The following is an 18,794-nucleotide window of genomic DNA, read 5'->3' as shown; positions in this document are numbered from 1 at the left end:
TTAAATGGTGCAGTTATTTGTGGAAGAACAAATTTATCACCAGCTGTAGTTTCTGGTTGTAAAACAGGGTGAATTACTGTGTGTAATTAAATCTGCTAGTGTAATTAACGGTATAATAACAGAAGCATTATCGGGTCCATTTTTGAAATGTAACAAAATTGAATCGGTGTAAACAATGCAGAATAAATTTATTTTTAAACCTATTTTAATGTAAGCCTGTTAAAGCAGCTTGTTGTCACATATATTTTCATGTAACTTGAGCTTTTTCTTACTTCGTTGTAGCAAACTGAAGTACCAAAGTTATCCACAAAAGAGACCTGAAGATTATTTACGCCCGGGTAAAGTGCTTTATGTTCTCCCTCTTCAAGAAATTCTGCCTCTACCTTGACAGCCCGACATATTACTCTTTGCACTAGTTTCGAGAATAAATTGTGTCTTAACCTACGTTTTCAATATGTACTACCAGCCCCTTTTGCCTGAAAAAGCTCCGTTTATTTTAATTCTTATATTTAATTAATTATAGTTTATTTTATTTAATTATAAAAATGTATTTAAAATTTTAAATTAAAATTTGTATATAGTCCCGCGTTGCTCCGGCCTTAAAAGAAACTAAATTCAAGAAAAGGTCCCCTTGCGAAAAACTTCCCTTCCAAGGAAAATTCACTCTGCAGAAGTTCTCGTAGGCAGAAAATCCCCCGACTCTTCCTCGCGCAAAATTTCCCATCCGTATTAATAACTATTGCATTTTTAAATTTTGGAGTACTTGAAAAAATTTCCCCAGAAAATAACCCTGCGCTCACTTTTTTCTTATTTTCTAAGGTATATATAGTTCTAAAATTTTTGTATTATTGTAAACCACGTGAATTAGTATTAATACGGAATCAAATTCTATTGAACAAAATTGAAACAGTCAAATTTCACTTTCACCGTTGAAGCTACTTAGCAAATAGTAAGTTATTCATCCAAATCAGTGGTGTTAATTCAAGAAAAAGCTTGGAGTGGTGAAATGTATTTGGATAAATCCTGAGAGAGCGAGGGGGGGGGTAATTTTACTGTTCGTTTTTCAGTTTTTCATTAAACAAAATTTTTCTTTAAAATCTAGGGAGAAGGGTAAAAATTTAGGGGACCAAAGGAATCCCTGTACCCCCCCCCCCCCCCGCGCCAGTTTGCGCCTTCGATTCAATTATTTGAGGTAAAACTATATCCAGAGATTATAACCTAATGGGTACAAAATTGTAATTTCTATAATTTCCAACGGAAAGAAGTTATAAATTATAGAAATTAAAAAAAAGAAAGATAAAGATTTATAAAAGATGAAGGTAAAAAAGATAAAAATATTTGGCTGTTTTGCCTATAGTATTTTTGGTTATTATGAAGTTAAACTAAATTTAATTGAAGCAAAACCATTTTTTTTTTAGTTTGTATTTGGTCCCTTTCTTTTTTTTTCTCTTTTTATTTTTGTGCTGTGCTATTGTGCATTGTTTGTATTCGATAGGTTTTCAAATACTACTACAATTACAACTTGCTGCTGCACCATGCCGCCTGAGGCTAACACGGCTGTGAATATTCCTCCTCCATCCCAATCTATTCAAGTCTCTTTGCCTCCTCCTAAGAAGTTCCAACTCCTACCTTACGATCTCTTCCCACTCTTTCCGGGAATGGCCCGCTTTTCTTTTGGCCCTAGATGGATGGCCGAAAAGGACGATTGTTGGCAATCTGTCATCTTTTATTCGCAAAATGTGTCATAGTCATATCAACCTTTCTCTCATTATAGCCCTGGAAAGTGAGATAGTACCTTATTCTTCATACAGCTTACTGTTCGAAGTACGGTCAGTCAATCGGGTACCTAAAACTGTCTGAGGATAACTCATTATAGCCCTATCTATATATATACATAGCCCTAAAACCGTCTCAGTATAGCCCTGGAAAGTTGGTAGTACCTTATTCTTAGCCCTGGAAAGTGAGATAGTACCTTATTCTTCATACAGCTTACTGTTCGAAGCATGGTCAGTCAATCGGGTACCTAAAACTATCGAGGATAACTGATGGTAAGACAGCAAACCTTATTGATTATATTATAGTAAACCGAAGACTGTCAGGATCAATAAAAAATGCTTCTGTATATGGAAGTGTCCTTATTGAAGATAAAAGTAAAGATTACCATCTAGTAATTCTAAGGCTAATTTAAAGCTGATATTTTAAAAGGACACCTACCTCCCGGGAAGTTGTGATGTTGCTCGACTCCAGGATAGGAATTTGAGACAAACTTTCCTGGAACAGTTGAATACTAAATGTGGAAGTTTAAAACTTGATAATGTGGAAGATGGTTGGAATAATTGCAGAAAAATGATTTGTGAAGTTGCTGAAGGTGTATTAGGGAAGAAAGCTAGAACTACAGCTAAGAATATTAGTGAAAAAGCGTTATGTTTAATAGAGAAGAGGAGGGGCTTGTACAAGAATTATCTGAGTGATAGATCGTATGAAAATAATACAAATGTAAAGCAAATGAAGAAAGTATTAAAATATGAACTTAGGATGTGTGAAGTGGAGGCCATAGATAAAATTGCCGAAGACCTGGCAGAGGTAGCTAGACGGCATAATAGTAAAATATTGTACTTGCACGTTAACAAATTGAGGGGGAAGAGTCTATCCTGACTTGTCCCAGTTAAAGATAGGAATGGGGTCGCAATTAGTGATACGGAAAAAACCAAATAGAGATGGTCCAAACATTTTGAGAACTTGCTTAACCAAGATAGAGTTACAGGAAAAAATATAGAGGAAAATGAAAAAGTTTGTGATACCTTGGATGTGAAGGAAGTTTTGTTTTGTTAGGAAGAATTAGCAACAGTACTAAAAAGATTAAAGAATAATAAGGCTTCAGGTGCTGAGAGGGTGGTAAATGAGTGTCTTAAATATGGTGGCTCTGAGGTTAGAAATAAGTTATTGAAGATTATGAATATGATTTTTGAAAAAGGGGAAGTACTTAACGATTTTAGGAAGACCTTAATTAAGCCACTTTATAAGAAAGGTGATAAAAGTTAGTGTTGTAATTATTGAGACATTAGTCTGATCTGTGTAGGAAGTAAACTGCTTAGTAGCCTAATATGATACTTTATAGGCTGAGAGATACTGTAGACAAAGTTTTAAGAGAAGAACAGTGCGGTTTTAGAAAAGGTAGAAGATGTGTCGACCAAATTGTCACTCTTAGGCTAATAATTGAGAAGTGCCTGAGTTTCAAACACCTTTGGTCCTCAGTTTTATAGATTATGAGCAAGCGTTCGATTCTATTGATAGAAGAGCTTTAGTGAAGGTTTTATCCTTGTATGGTATACCAGCAGCTGGTTTTGTATTAAATCAGGAGTTAAGCAGGGTTGTGTTCTATCCCCCTTTATATGGATTATTTTGATGGACTGTGTTTTAAGGAGCACAGGAAAGGCAATGGGAGACCACGGAATCAAATGGGGAGGAAAAAGTCTCCTGGACTTGGATTATGCTGATGATTTAAGCATCCTAGATGAAAGGGTGAGCAAAATGAATGAAGTTTTAGAGGTTTTGCGAGTTCAGGGTGCTAGAATTGGTTTGAAAATTAATGTTAGGAAGACTAAGTCGCTAAGGCTAGGAATAAGTGAAGATGAAAAGGTGAAGTTGGGTAAAGGAAAGATTGATCAGGTGGACAGCTTCACTTACCTTGGTAGTATTATTAGTAAAGATGGTGGGAGCAGTGAAGATGTTAAAAATAGAATAGCCAAGGCTCAGGGTGTTTTTTCATAGTTAAAAAAATTCTGGAAGAATAGGAAGATAAATCTGCAAACAAAGATTAGAATATTAGAAGCTACAGTGATGACAGTGGTCAAATATGGCTCTGAAGCATGGACGCTCCGAAAAGCGGATTAAGATTTGCTTTATGTTTTCCAAAGAAATTTCTTAAGGATCGTTCTGGGTACCCGGCTGACTGACCGTATTTCAAACAGTAGGCTATATGAAAAATGTGGTTCAATACCACTCTCTAGGGCTGTAATGAAAGAAAAGTTGAGGTGGCTAGGGCGCGTTGTGCAGATGAAGGATGACAGATTGCCAAAGATTGTTCTTTTTGGCCAACCATCTAGGGCTAAACGGAAAGCAGGTCGTCCCCGTCTGGGGTGGGAGGACGTCATAAAGAGAGATTTAAAGGAAATGGGAACTTCGTGGGCGGGTGTAAAAAGGGAGACTTTGAATAGATTGGGGTGGAGGAGGAGCGTGCGTAGCTGTGTTGGCCTCAGGCGGCTTGGTGCTGCGGTGAGTTGTTAGTAGTAGTAGTAGTAGTATCTATGTACATAGCCCTAAAAACCATCTCATTATAGCCCTGGAAAGTTGGGTAGTAACTTATTCTTCATACAGCTTACTGTTTGAAATACGGTCAGTCAATCAGGTACCTAAAACTATCGGAGGATAACTCATTATAGCCCTATCTGTCAATACATAGACCTAAAACAATCTTATTATAGCCCAGGAAAGTTGGGTAGTACCTTATTCTTCATACAGCTTACTGTTTGAAATACGGTCAGTCAATCAGGTACCTAAAACTATCGGATGGTAACTCATTATAGCCCTGTCTGTCAATATATAGCCCTAAAACTATCTGATTATAGCCCTGGAAAGTGGAATAGTACCTTACTCCTCATACAGCTTACTGTTTGAAGTACGGAATCAGGTACCTAAAACCATCTGAGGATAACTCATTATAGCCATATGTATCTATATATATATAGCCCTAAAACTATCTCATTATAGCCCTGGAAAGTGGGATAGTACCTTATTCTTCAAACAGCTTACTGTTCGAAGTACGGGCAGTCAATCGGGTACCTAAAACTATCTGAGGATAACTCATTATAGCCCTACCTGTCTATATACATAGCCCTAAAACCATCTCATTATAGCCCTGGAAAGTTGGGTAGTACCTTATTCTTCATACAGCTTACTGTTCGAAGTACGGGCAGTCAATCGGGTTCCTAAAACTATCTGAGGATAACTCATTATAGCCCTACCTGTCTATATACATAGCCCTAAAACCATCTCATTATAGCCCTGGAAAGTGGAATAGTACCTTATTCTTCATACAGCTTACTGTTCGAAGCACGGAATCAGGTACCTAAAACTATCTGAGGATAACTCATTATAGCCATATATATCTATATATATATATATATATAGCCCTAAAACTATCTCATTATAGCCCTGGAAAGTGGGATAGTACCTTATTCTTCAAACAGCTTACTGTTCGAAGTACGGGCAGTCAATCGGGTACCTAAAACTATCTGAGGATAACTCATTATAGCCCTACCTGTCTATATACATATCCTTAAAACCATCTCATTATAGCGCTGGAAAGTGGAGTAGTACCTTACATGGGCGCCCATAAGCTGAATTCCAGGGGGGGGGGGGCAAACTTCGTCTAATTGCTACTTTTAATGCTATATAATAGAAAACTCATAAAAAAAATATAAAAATAAGGCAGCATAATTCATCCAGGGGGAGCAAAAGCCCCCCCCTGCCCCCCCATATGGGCGCCCATGGTACCTTATTCTTCATACAGCTTACTGTTCGAAGAATGGAATCAGGTACCTAAAACTATCTGATGATAACTCATTATAGCCATATATATCTATATATATAGCCCTAAAACTACCTCATTGTAGCCCTGGAAAGTGGGATAGTAGCTTATTCTTCATACAGCTTATTTTTCGAAATACGGTCAGTCAGTCAAACAGTTCGTGGTAACGAACTGTAAGTAAGAAGCGACCCGGCTCAATAGTAACCGAAACCCTAAAAAACGGAATTTTGTGGTACCAATAGATACATCAAAAGAATCAGATTTAAATGCTGATTTCAAATATATAAGTTCTATCAAGTTTATTCCTATCCATCAAAAGTTACGCGCCTGAGAAAATTAGCCTGATTTTCGAAAAAGGGGGAAACACCCCCTAAAAAAATATAGAACCTTAATGAAAATCACACCATCAGATTCAGCGTATCAGAGAATCCTACTGTAGAGGTTTCAAGCTCTAATCTGCAAAAATGTGGAATTTTGCATTTTTTGCCAAAAGAAAAAATCACAGATGCGTGTTTTTTTTTTTTATTTGTTGTTTTTTTACCAGGAGTGATCGTATCGACCTAGTGGTCCTAGAATATCGTGGGAGAGCTCATTCGAATGGAAATTAAAAGTTATAGTTCCCTTTTTAAGTGGCCCAAAAAACGGAGGGCACAAAGGCCCCCTCCCATGCTCATTTTTTCCCAAAGTCACCGATCAAAGTTTTGAGATAGCCATTTTGTTCAGCATCGTCGAAAATATAATAACTATGTCTTTTATGGTAACTTAATCCCCCAAAGTCCCTGGGGGAGGGCTGAAAGTTATGAACTTTACCCAATGTTTACGTATAGTATTGGTTATTGGGAAGTATACAGACGTTTTCAGGTGGGATTTCTTCTAGTAGTGGGGGGGGGGTCGGAGGTTCTGTGGGAGGATCTTTCCATGGAGTAAGTTTTCATAGGGGCAAAGGACGTTGCCATTAAGGGCGCGCCGGATTTAACAGCATTATTAAAAAACGATCAGAAATTAAATAAAGAAAAAAGTTTTTCAACCTAAAGTAAGGAGCAACATCAGAACTTAAAACGAACAGAAATTATTGCGTATATGATTGGGTTTATCCCCTGGTCAATACCTCGCTCTTTAAGCCAAAGATTTCTTAGTACTTTCATAAGAGCTATTTATTCTAATTAACGGCCTTTGTGATTAAGGGGTCATTTTTAAAGAATTGGAACACAATTCGAACTTCAGCGTAAAAAGCAAGGTATTGACTTGGGGGCGAACCCCCTTATATACGTATTAAAAATATATGAATGTAGAAGTTCGTTGCGTATGTTAATTCGTAAGTTACGTATATTTATTACTAATAAAAACGTTCCTAAATAAAATTAAACAAGTTTCGAGAAAGCCATTTAACCAAATAAAAGTAAAATAATATTCAAATTTTGTTTTAATTATTCATGTACGGTGAGCCAAAATCAAAACCTGCAATAATTCAAAAACGTTCAAAAATTAAATAAAAAAACAAGTGTTTTTTAACTGAAAGTAAGGAACGACGTTGAAACTTTAAACGAACAGGTCGATCTTTTTGTTATCCAACATAACCTCTTCCCCTTCATTTATTCCTAGTCTGAGCGACTTGATCTTCTTAAAATTAATTTTAAAGCCTATTCTTGCACCCTGAACTCTCAAAATCTTGAAAAAATTATTCATTTTGCTAACATTTTCATTTAGGACACTCAAATCAATATTCCAAGTCTAACAATTTTACCTTTCCCTTTAATTCCATGCCCTCCGCAGGAGGGCATGTTACTGCTGTGGTTGATTCCAACCGCAGCAGTTCTACAAATAAACTATTTACCATGAACCTCTTTTTTGTATTCGTACCGGCACTGTCAATTATACACAGGTGGTCCAACTGGTAATCATTTCTGGGTCATTAATAATCGTATTTCTAATTAGCTTAAAAGCTAAAAACTGACTGTTGTAAAAGGAAAGAAAATTTTTCTCCTTTTGCCTATTGTATTTCCGATTATAATGCATTATTGTATTTTATGTTATATGATATATAAGTTACATAAGTTGTTAAAACCATTATACATAATAATTAAAGCTTTAGAGCTCACTTACTAGAGAAACCTAAATATCACCAGATTATCCAAAAGATCAATATATTTGATCAAACTACAGGGGGTTCTGCCTCCCTGAAATATTAAATATTTTACAGAAATTGTGCGTACGTGCATTTGCTAAGGCTGTCAGCAATAAGGGCTATCTAGTGAAACGATCTATTGAAAACATAACCCTCTCTTTTCGGGGATTTTAATTTTTTTTTTTTTTCATCTTTTAGACTAAATTTGATAAAGGAGAATACAAAAGTGCATCGGAATTTGCGGCCGATGTTCGACTAGTATTTAGCAACTGTTATCGGTACAATCCTAATGAGCATGACGTTGTCACAATGGCAAGGAAGCTTCAAGAAGTATTTGAAGTTCGGTAAGAGGAAGCATTTTTAGCTCTCGTGCACTTTCTTGCTGGATTATGTAGTTCCAACTATGTTTCGATATTTTTTTTTTTTAATTTTAAATTTCGAATATTTGGATCGAAAACGGAAACTTGTGTCGTAATTAATTTCTTCGTATTTTTTTTTTATTATTTGTTATTTATCTTCCTTTCCAGTTATCCTCTTTGAATTTTCCCTTTTCTGGATTTATCCTCCTGTTTTTGTCCTGAAAAGAATTCTCTACTGCGTATGATTGTATTAGCTACCAATTTTATTCTTATCCTTCTTCTTCCCTTAGCATTTTTCTTCAAAGGCCCCCCCCTCCAATGAAATATTTTGAAAACAAATATAATTTTTATGCTTTGGAGTTATTTTATCCTTTGAATTTGTTCTCACTAAGAAGCGTAATTGTAGTACTGAAAGATAAGTAAGCAGTTTGAATCTTCAGTATGAGAAGCGGAAACTCCTGTGATCGGAAAAGCGCAGCGGATCTCCTGAGAAGCGGATCGCGAATACGACTTCTTCGTATTCGTATTTTTTAAATTTTTGTTGTTTCTTCCACCTTGGACTAAAAACCGGGTAATTATTAATAAATTTATAAAAACAAAAGTCTAAAACCTACTGCGTCATTGGCACTTTGCTGAAAACCAATTTTATGACAAATGTTTTCTTTTGTACTTAATACTGAAAATAAACATTAAAATTATAGTAAAATTTTGAACTGAGTAGCTTTCAGCAATTAATATCATTGTACATAAAATATTCAGTTTAATTTATTAGCTCTTTTTAAAGTTGTTAAAGACGAATATAGTTTCCCTACAGAGAAATGTTTGGATACTGCTTCCTTTCGTAACTGTAAATAAAAACCAAAAGCTTACTGCGTCATTGGCGTTGAACTGAACACAGATTATAATAAAAAAATTTTACTTCCCACTTATTATAGTATTGAAAAAAAAAATGCAAATAAAATGGAACGGATTCGGCAAATGACGGATCTCTCAAAAATTATTATAATTATACATCAGATACTCAATTTGATATTGTTTATACTTTCCAATCCTGTTCAAGACGCATATAATTTTTAGTAAACCGCCAATTACGCAGTAGGTTGTAGACTTTTACAGTGAGAGAAGGCGGTCATACCCAAACTCTTGTTTGTAGTGATTTTTGTTCGTTTCAAGCTTGATTTGCATATTCAATTTAAGTTTCACTCGTTTTAAAATTTATTTATTAATTTACATTAATATCTATTGTATGTTTGTTTGCATTGATTGCTTATTTAATTTCTGTTCGTTTTAAGTTTTATTTATACTTCAATAGGAAAATATTTTTTTTCATTTTAAGTTTGATATTCATATTCAATCTAAGCATTACTCGCTTTAAGATCTATTTATTCATTTATATTATTACTTGTTGTATGTTTTTGCTATGATTGCTTATTTAATTTCTGTTCGTTTTGGGTTTCATTTATTCTTTAATAGTAATTTCTGGTCGTTTTGAGTTTGAATTTTAAAAGGTATTTGTATCTGCTGAGCTTAAGTTTTAAATAGCCTTTACTTTTCGTTGATAAACTTATTTTTCGGAAAGTTTTTTTTTAATTAATTTTTGTTCGTTTTTGATTGAAACAAATATAAAGTATTTAAAAATTCCTTATTTCAAATCAAACTTTTAAAAAAATCAATTATATTTTGATACTTTTAAAAAAGTATATAAACTGATATCAAAGTAACAATATCAAAGTGAAAAAATGGGTTTGTGTCCTCTTGTAGTGTTTTTAATCTGATTTTTGAATAATTTAAATTAGAGCTGTTATCTCAGAATTCTTATCATACATTTGTGTGGAAAAAGGGCGTGGACTAGATTAAGTATTAGACATTTTTGACTCTTTAAAAGTGACCTGGAACTTTCTAATTTCAGAAAAATGAGCTCTCTCTGGATTTAGTATGTGTATCACTTCTATAAGAACCACATATATCCCCAGAGTATAACTTACAACGCCTATCCCTGGGCCCTGGGGGGTTGTGTGGACCCTGAAGTTTTAATATCTGATGGTTGAACTATTTTGAACAAAATAGTCACCTGAAATTTTTATTCAACGCCTTTGGGCGTTGAGAGCGTCTTCAACGCCCAAAGGCATTGAGGACGGGAGGGGCTAGTTGCCCTCTGATCTTTTTCACTCTGAGAAAATGAACTACAACTTTTAATTTCCATTCAAATCAACCCTCTCTGAAGTTTATACGAGCATACCTTCCATAATAACCATATATGCCCCCTGAGCAATCTTTACAACACCTTCCCCGGCCCTTGGGGGGGGGGGGTTGACAGGAGTTTTTCCTATCTATTCTCTGAACTATTTTTAACGAAATGACCATACGTAAAGGTGTTTTTGTTATATGATTTTTCAACCATTTTTAACAAAATGGCTACCTCAAATTTTTTATCAGATGTATTTGGGGAAAGAGGCCTTGGGGGGCCATTTGCCCTCTGATCATTTTTGACTCTTAAAAAAGGCACTAGTACTCTCGATTACCGATCGAACGAGCCCGCTTTGACGTTTATACGACGATCCCTTCTATATGAAGTGCCTCTGGAAAAAAAATAAATGGAGTGTGGGGAAGGCTAGCTGCCCTCCAATCACTTTTGACTCTTAAAAAGTGAATTACAACTTTCAATTTCCAATCAAATGAGCCCTCTCTGAATTTTATACGAACATCCCTTCCATAAAAACCATATATGCCCCCAGGGCATAACTTACAACGCCTACCCCCGGACCCTGAGGGGCTGTGTCGACACCGGAGTTTTTTGTTATTAGAGCTTTGAACTATTTTTAACAAAATGAATATCTAAAAAATTTTATGTGATGCATTTAGGGCGTGGAGGGGGGGGGGGTTATTTGCCCTCTGATCTATTTTGACTCTTTAAAAGTAAACAAGAACTTTCAATTTCAAATGAAATGAGTCCTCTCTGAAGTTTATACGAGCATTTAATCAATAAGAACTATATATGCCCCTAGGGCATTACTCATAATGCCTGTCTCCGGGCCCTGATTGGTTCTGTCAACACTGCACTATTTTTTGTCTGACATTTGAACTATTTTTAATGAAATGGCTATTATAAAAATTTATCGGATGGGCTTGGAGAAAAAAGGGCGTGTGGGGGGGGGGGGTAGGGCTACTTGCCCTTGGATATCTTTTGACTCTTAAAAATTGAACTAGAACTTTCAATTTCCAATCAAATGAGCCCCCTCTGAAGTATATACGAGTATCCCTTTCATAAGAGCCATATACGCCCCCAGGACAACACTTACAACGCCTATCCCGTGGGCTCTGGGGGGTGTTTTAGTTATCTAATTTTTGAACAATTTCCAAAACACTGGCTATCTCAGAATTTGTAGGGGACGGGTTTGGGTAAAAAAGAGCTTGGGGGGGGGCTAGTTTATATCTCTTGACTCTTAAAAAGTGAACTAGAACTTCAATTTCCAATCAAATGATCCTCTTATGAAGTTTATACGAGCATCCCTTTCATAAGAACCATACATTCCCTTAGGGCATAACTTAGAACGCCTTCTCCTGTGCTCTGGGGGGTTCTATTGACACTGGAGTTTTTCTTACCAGATCTTTGAACTATTTTTAACAAGATGTCTATCTCAAAATTTTCATCAGATGCGTTGGGGGATAGCTGCCCTCGGATATCTTTTGATTATTAAAAAGTGAGCTCGAACTTTCAATATCCAATTAAATGAGCCCTCTCTGAATTTTATACGAGCATCCCTTTCATACGAACAATATATGCCCCAGGGCATAACTTACAACGCCTGCCCCCGGGCCCTGGGGTTGTGACGACACCTGAGTTTTTGTTATCTGACTTTTGAGAAATTTTTAACTTAATGCCTATCTCAAAATTTTTATTGGATGCATTTGGGGAAAAGGGGCGTGGGGTGCTAGTTGCCCTCAAAACTCTTCTGACTCAAAAACAATTAACCAGAGCATTCATTTACCTAGCAAATGAGCCATCTTTGAATTTTTTACGGGCATCTCGTCCATATGAACCATATATTCCTATTGGGCGTAATTTGCAACACCTGCCCACGGGCCCTGGGGGCTGTGTTGACCCAGGATTTTTTTTTATATGGTCATTGAACTATTTAAAAAAAAGCCATCTCAAAGTTCTTATCGGATGGGTTTAAGCAAAAAGGGCGTGGCGGGGGGGGGGGGCTAGGTGCACTCCAATCTCTTTTGACTCATAAAAAGTGAACTAGAACTTTCAATTTCCAATCAAATGATCCCTCTGAAGTTAATACGAGCATCCCTTCCATAAGAGACATATATGCCCCCAGGGCATAAATTACAACGCTTGCCCCCGGGCCCTGGTGGGTTGTGTCGACACCGGAATTTTTTTTATATGATCTTTCAACTATTTTTGACAAAATAGCTATCTTAAAATTTTTATTGGATTTATTTGGAAAAATAGGGTTTAGGAGGGGGGGGGGGGAGCTGGTTACCCACCAATATCTTTTTAAGCTTAAAAAGTGAACTAGAACTTTCAATTTCCAATCAAATAAGCCCTCTCTGAAGTTTATACGACAATGCTGTCTATACAAAACCTTATATGCCCCCAGTTCATAACTTACAACCCTTGCCCTGAGGGCTGTGGGGGAGTTGTCATTCTCAAAGACCTAATTTCCAGAACTTAAAACTGCCTTTAATAAAATGGCTGTCTCAAAATTTTGATTGGATGTGTTTGGGGAAAAGGTGGGCGTGACAGGGGGATTAGTTGCCCTCAAATCACTTTCGACTAGTAAAAAGGACACTAGCTCTTTGAATTTCCAGTCGACTGAGCCTTTTCTGTAGTTTCTACAACAACGCCTATTATAAATACCTCTTATGTCCCAAGGTTATAAGTTAAAACCCTTTCCTTGAGGTTTGTGGGGGAGTGTCCTCCTCAAAAATATGTTTTCTATGTGAAAATCAACTACGCTGAACAAAATGGCTATCTCAAAATTTTGATTGGATGTTTTTGGGGAAATGATGGGCGGGGGGGGGGGGGGCTAGGTGCCCTCGAAACACTTTCGACTATTAAAAAGGGCACTATCCCTTTTAATTTCTAATCGAATGAACCTTTTTTAAAGTTTCTATAGCAACGCCTTCTGTAAAAACCTTATATGCCCCCAGGGCATAACCTAAAACCTTTGCCCTGAGGGCTTTGGGAGATTGTCCTCCTCAAAAACATATTTTCTATCTGGAAATCAACTATGCTGAACAAAATGGTTATCTCAAAATTTTGATTGGATGTGTTTGGGGGGGGGGGCTAGTTGCCCTCCAATCACTTTCAACTATTAAAAAGGGCACTAGCCCTTTTAATTTCCAATCGACTGAGCCTTTTTTGAAGTTTCTACGACAACGCCTTCTATAAAAACCTTATATGCCCCCAGGGCATAACTTAAAATCCTTGCCCTGAGGGTTTTGGGGGAGTGTCCTCCTCAAAAACATATTCTATCTGAAAATCAACTACGCTGAACAAAATGGCTATCTCAAAATTTTGATTGGATGTTTTTGGGGAAATGATGGGTGTGGGGGGGGGGGGGCTAGTTGCCCTCAAAACACTTTCGAGTATTAAAAAGGGCACTATCCCTTTGAATTTCCAGTCGAATGAGCCTTATTTGAAGTTTCTACGACAACGCCTTAAATGAAAACCTTATATGCCCACATGGTAAAGCCAAAAGTCCTTACTCTGAGGGTTGTGGGGGAGTGTTCTCCGCAAAAACCTAATTTCTATCAGGAAATCAAATACACGGACACAGATAGCCATTTCCAATTTTTGATTGGATGTGTTTGGGGGAATTATGGTCGTGGGGGGGCCTAGGTGCCCCTTAATCACTTTTTACTATTGACAAAGGTATTATAACCCTCAATACTCAATTGATTGATCCCCCTTTTAAGTTTAGACTGTAACCTCTTCCGGATTAGGTGCCTTTGGAAAAATTTTATAAACAATAAAAGAATTGAGCCGTATTGTCTTTACTATAGACAAAGCTGTAGCGTTGCCTCTGATTCTTCCAAGTAGAAACCCAACAACAATAACTCAAGTTGGTGTCCATATAAGTTTCTTTTCTTATATTGGTAAATGCCTGGCAAGAAGGAAAAGTTTTGCGTGATTAGGTTATTTTGTTTCTAGATTAGGTATTTTTGCTTTCTATTCAGTTTTTGTGTCCTTTGTAATTTGTTTTGTCGGTGGTTTCTTCATTTTGTATATATTTTTTTGTGTGTATATGGCTTTTGGCCTTTGAATTACGCTCATCTATTATCTATTTGTTTGTGTTTCCAAGTACTTTAAAATGCAGGCTAAAAAGAAGAATTATTTTTCCATTAGGCGTACCATCTTAAGGTCGACTAGCCTGCTTAACTTACCTCCGTTTTTCAAATCCAAACTAGGTCTGCCTCATATGTCTAAATTTTAACTTTAAACAAGTTTTGAAAATAAAAAAAAATTACTGATCAATCATCATTTACAGTGGATTTCCACTTTAATCCTATTTGCATTACAGATTAATCTTACGGGATCAAATATCCTATTTTCTTTGAAATTTTCTTCTTTTTAATGAAGTAGCCAGACGCTGTATTGTTGGGGCGCTAGTATTTCTTAATCCCTATCTTTCCCCATTAAATAGACGAAGAACGAATTCTTATAAGTTTCCCATTCTCTATGGCATGCATTTTCTATGGATTTCCAAATTAAAAAATCTCTCTTTGTCTCTTTCCTCCTCGCTTTCTCTCTCTCCCTTTCTTCCTCTGTTGCTATAATTATCTCTTTTTATTATATTACTTATTTTTTCTTTCATTGTTAAATTTCAAATTGTCCAGCTATTCTTTTTGACCACTCCCCACAATAATGGTTGATTACATCCTCCCTCACTTTTAAGAGAGTTCTGGATCATAGAGATTGTACTTTAAAAAACGATCTTGTCAAAAATAGCCAAAACCATATATTATATATATATATATATATATATATATATATATATATATATATATATATATATATATATATATATATATATATATATATATATATATATATATATATATATATATATATATAAATGTACATATAAAAAAATTGAGCAATGCCAACCAGAAAAATTACCATCAACTACAGAAAGCCATGTACCCCCACTCGTTGAATCAATACACAGCTCTCAAGTCAAACAGTTCGTGGTAACGAACTGTAAGTAAGGAGCGACCCGGCTCAATGGTAACCGAAACTCTAGAAAACGGGTTATTGATACCAATAGATATATCAAAAGAATCAGATTTCAATGCTGATTTCAAATATATAACTTTCATCAAGTTTAGTGCTACCCATCAAAAGTTACGCGCCTGAGAAAATTTGGCTGATTTTCAAAAAAAGGGGGAAAGACCCCCTAAAAGTAATACAACCTTAATGAAAATTACTCCATCATATTCAGCGTATCAGAGAACCTTACTGTAGAAGTTTCAAGCACCTATCTGCAAAAATATGGAATTTTATATTTTTCAAACAGTTCGTGGTAACGAACTGTAAGTAAGGAGCGACCCGGCTCAATGGTAACCGAAACTCTAGAAAACGGGTTTTTGATACCAATAGATATATTAAAAGAATCAGATTTGAATGCTGATTTCAATTATATAACTTTCATCAAGTTTAGTGCTACCCATCAAAAGTTACGCGCCTGAGAAAATTCGGCTGATTTTCAAAAAAAGGGGGAAAGACCCTCTAAAAGTTATAGGACCTTAATGAAAATCACACCATCATATTGAGCGTATCAGAGAACCCTACTGTACAGGTTTGAAGCTCCTATCTACAAAAATGTGGAATTTTACATTTTTTGCCGGGAGAAAGATCACGGATGCGTGTTTATTTGTTTGTGTGTTTGTTTTTTTTTTTTTTTTCCCAGGGGTGATCGTATTGACCCAGTAGTCCTAGAATATCGTGGGAGGGCTCATTGGAACGGAAATTAAAAGTTCTAGTGCCCTTTTTAAGTGACTAAAAAAAACGGAGGGCAACTAGGCCCCCTCCCACGCTTATTTTTTTTCCAAAATCAGCCGATCAAAATTTTGAGATAGCCATTTTGTTCAGCATGGTCGAAAATATGATAAATATGTCTTTTAGGATGACTTAATCCCCCGAAGTTCCCAGAGGGAGGGCTAAAAGTTATGAACTTTACCCAATGTTAACATATAGTATTGGTTATTGGGAAGTATACAGAAGTTTTCAGGAGGTTTTTTTTCTGAAAAAAAAAGGTTTTTTTTTTCTTGGAGGTGGTTATGTTGGAGGATCTGTTCATGAAGGAAGTTTTCATGGGGGAAGGGAAATTGCCATGAAGGGGGCGCCGGACTTGCCAGCATTATTTATTGGTTATTGGGAAGTATACAACCATTTTCAGGAAGGATTTTTTCTGGAGGGGGGGGGCTAGAGGACGGGGTCACTCGGGATAAGAGTGTCATGGAGGATGTTTATTGGGGGTAAGGGAAATTGCTAGGAAGGGGGCGGCAGATATCTAAGCATTATTTAAGAAACGATCATCAATTAAATAAAAAAAAAACAAGTTTTTTAAAATGAAATGTAAGAAGAAATATTATAACTTAAAGAGAAAAGAAATTATAACGCATATGAGGGGGTTATCCCCCAAGTCAATACCTCGCTCTTTACGCTACAGTTTTTTTTTAGTGCTTTAAAAAGAGCTATCTATTCTAATTAAACGGCCTTTGTGATTCAGGTGTTTCTTAATAAAAATTTTTTTTAACTTTCAACTTAAAATACTTGTTATTGAATAAGGTGATAACCTCTTCATATAATTAATAACATATACGTAATAAAAAAAAACAGAAAAAAACAAAGCTATACGGCTGAATAGTACTCGAAACTTTTAAAAACGATATTTTTATTTCAATAAATGTATCAAAAGAATGTGTTTATAATGCTGATCCTAAATATATAAATTTTATTAAGTTTAGTACTCATCAAAGGCTACGAGCCTGAGAAAATTTACTCGATTTTTAAAGAGGGGGGAAACATCCCCTACAAGTGAAAGAATTTTAATGAAAATCACACCGTCAGATTCAGCGTATCAGAAAACCCTATTACCTAGGTTTCAAGCTCATATCTGCAAAAATCTGCAACTTTGTATTTTTTGCCAGAAGAAAAATATACGAATATAGAAGTTAGTTACGTAAGTTAATTTGTAAAGACATCCATTTAGCAAAAGAAAAGTAAAATTTTTATACAAATAAAAGCTGCATTAACTAAAAAACGATCAGAAATTAAATAAAAAAAACAAGTTTTTTAAACTGAAAGTAAGGAGCGACATTAAAACTTAAAACGAACAGAAATTATTCCGTATATGAAAGGGGCTGTCCCCTCCTCAACGCCTCGCTCTTTACGCTAAAGTTTGACTCTGTCTCACAACTTTATTTTTTAAAACAATAAAAAACTTTAGCGTAAAGAGCGAGGCGTTGAGGAGGGGACAGCCCCTTTCATATACGGAATAATTTCTGTTCGTTTTAAGTTTTAATGTTGCTCCTTACTTTCAGTTTAAAAAACTTGTTTTTTTTATTTAATACATTCGAAGCAAGGAAGTTCAGTTAAAGTGACATATTCGATTTCGTAAGGCTGTTTTTGTTTGTTTTTAGACCTGTCGGCATTTTATTTTGCTGACAAGCTCACTAAGCTAGTGTCAAGCTAAACCAAACTGGAAAGGCCTTGCTAGTCTAAATAAAATAAATTCAATAACTCTACTATCCATATATATATATATATATATATATATATATATATATATATATATATATATATATATATATATATATATATATATATATATATATATATATATATATATATATATATATATATATATATATATATATATATACAGCCCCCCCCCTTTAATAATACTGTCATTGTGCAACAACAGAACGTTCTAACCACACGTATATTAAATGGTATTGATGTTTCGCTTGCTAACTATGCTGATGACATCCTTGATATTAGTAGAACAGCCTTTGGAATTGAAGAAAATTTTGGAATTCTCGATAGGGAGTATAAACGTATTGGTCTTCGATTTAATGAGAGTAAGACTGAGTTCCTGGTGTTCAATCACCGTTCAGATTGCTCGAAAGATGTTCAATTAGGTGAACATGCTATTAAAGCACAAGATACACTGACGTATCTTGGTGTACCAATTGGGTCAATTCTTCGCGCCACGCGTCAAGTTTGAAATAGTTTTTTTTTTCCAGAAAAGCTAGGAATGCGTACGGTTTACTAGTTGCGTTAAAGTTTAAATACAAGTATAAGAAATATTTTCTAAGGCTGCCTCTCTGGACTAATAACAGCTCACAATCCTCGCGGTATGGAGTTGCAAGTCGAGCGTCAGCGGTGCAGAAAAGAAATGGGAGATATCAGAGGCAGATTATTGGTAAAAGCATCTCTGAAAATGTCCATCGCTGAAAATGCGTTTGTTCTTACCTATAATCGTCCTTATCTGTATTTTTTTTTTCTTGTCAGTTTCTTCTTTGCTTTGGTTTTGTTTGTATTTGTCAGAATGTATTTGTTTCTTTCCATTTTCTTTCTTTATACTCCATCAGTGTTGTATTTTACATTTATTTAAATAAATTTATACATACATATATATATGTATAAATATATATATATATATATATATATATATATATATATATACATATACATATA

At 35.5% G+C, this 18,794-nt stretch overlaps 1 protein-coding gene across 1 annotated transcript in view; it reads left to right on the top strand.

Annotated features, from left to right (window-relative positions):
- The window catches only part of LOC148945622 (bromodomain-containing protein 3-like), a 193,430-nt gene that overhangs the window by 71,900 nt on the left and 102,736 nt on the right, over nt 1-18,794 (top strand). Inside the window, exon 7 of the mRNA XM_089098755.1 lies at nt 7,914-8,059. Within this exon, the coding sequence (XP_088954881.1) occupies nt 7,914-8,059 (146 nt within the window). The remainder of the gene's footprint in view (nt 1-7,913; nt 8,060-18,794) is intronic.

Source organism: Artemia sp. Qi Xiang Cuo, chromosome 13 (genome assembly GCF_049724085.1).
Source record: "Artemia sp. Qi Xiang Cuo chromosome 13, ASM4972408v1, whole genome shotgun sequence".
NCBI lineage: Eukaryota > Metazoa > Arthropoda > Branchiopoda > Anostraca > Artemiidae > Artemia > Artemia sp. Qi Xiang Cuo.
This window is presented reverse-complemented; position numbering and strand designations above follow the sequence as displayed.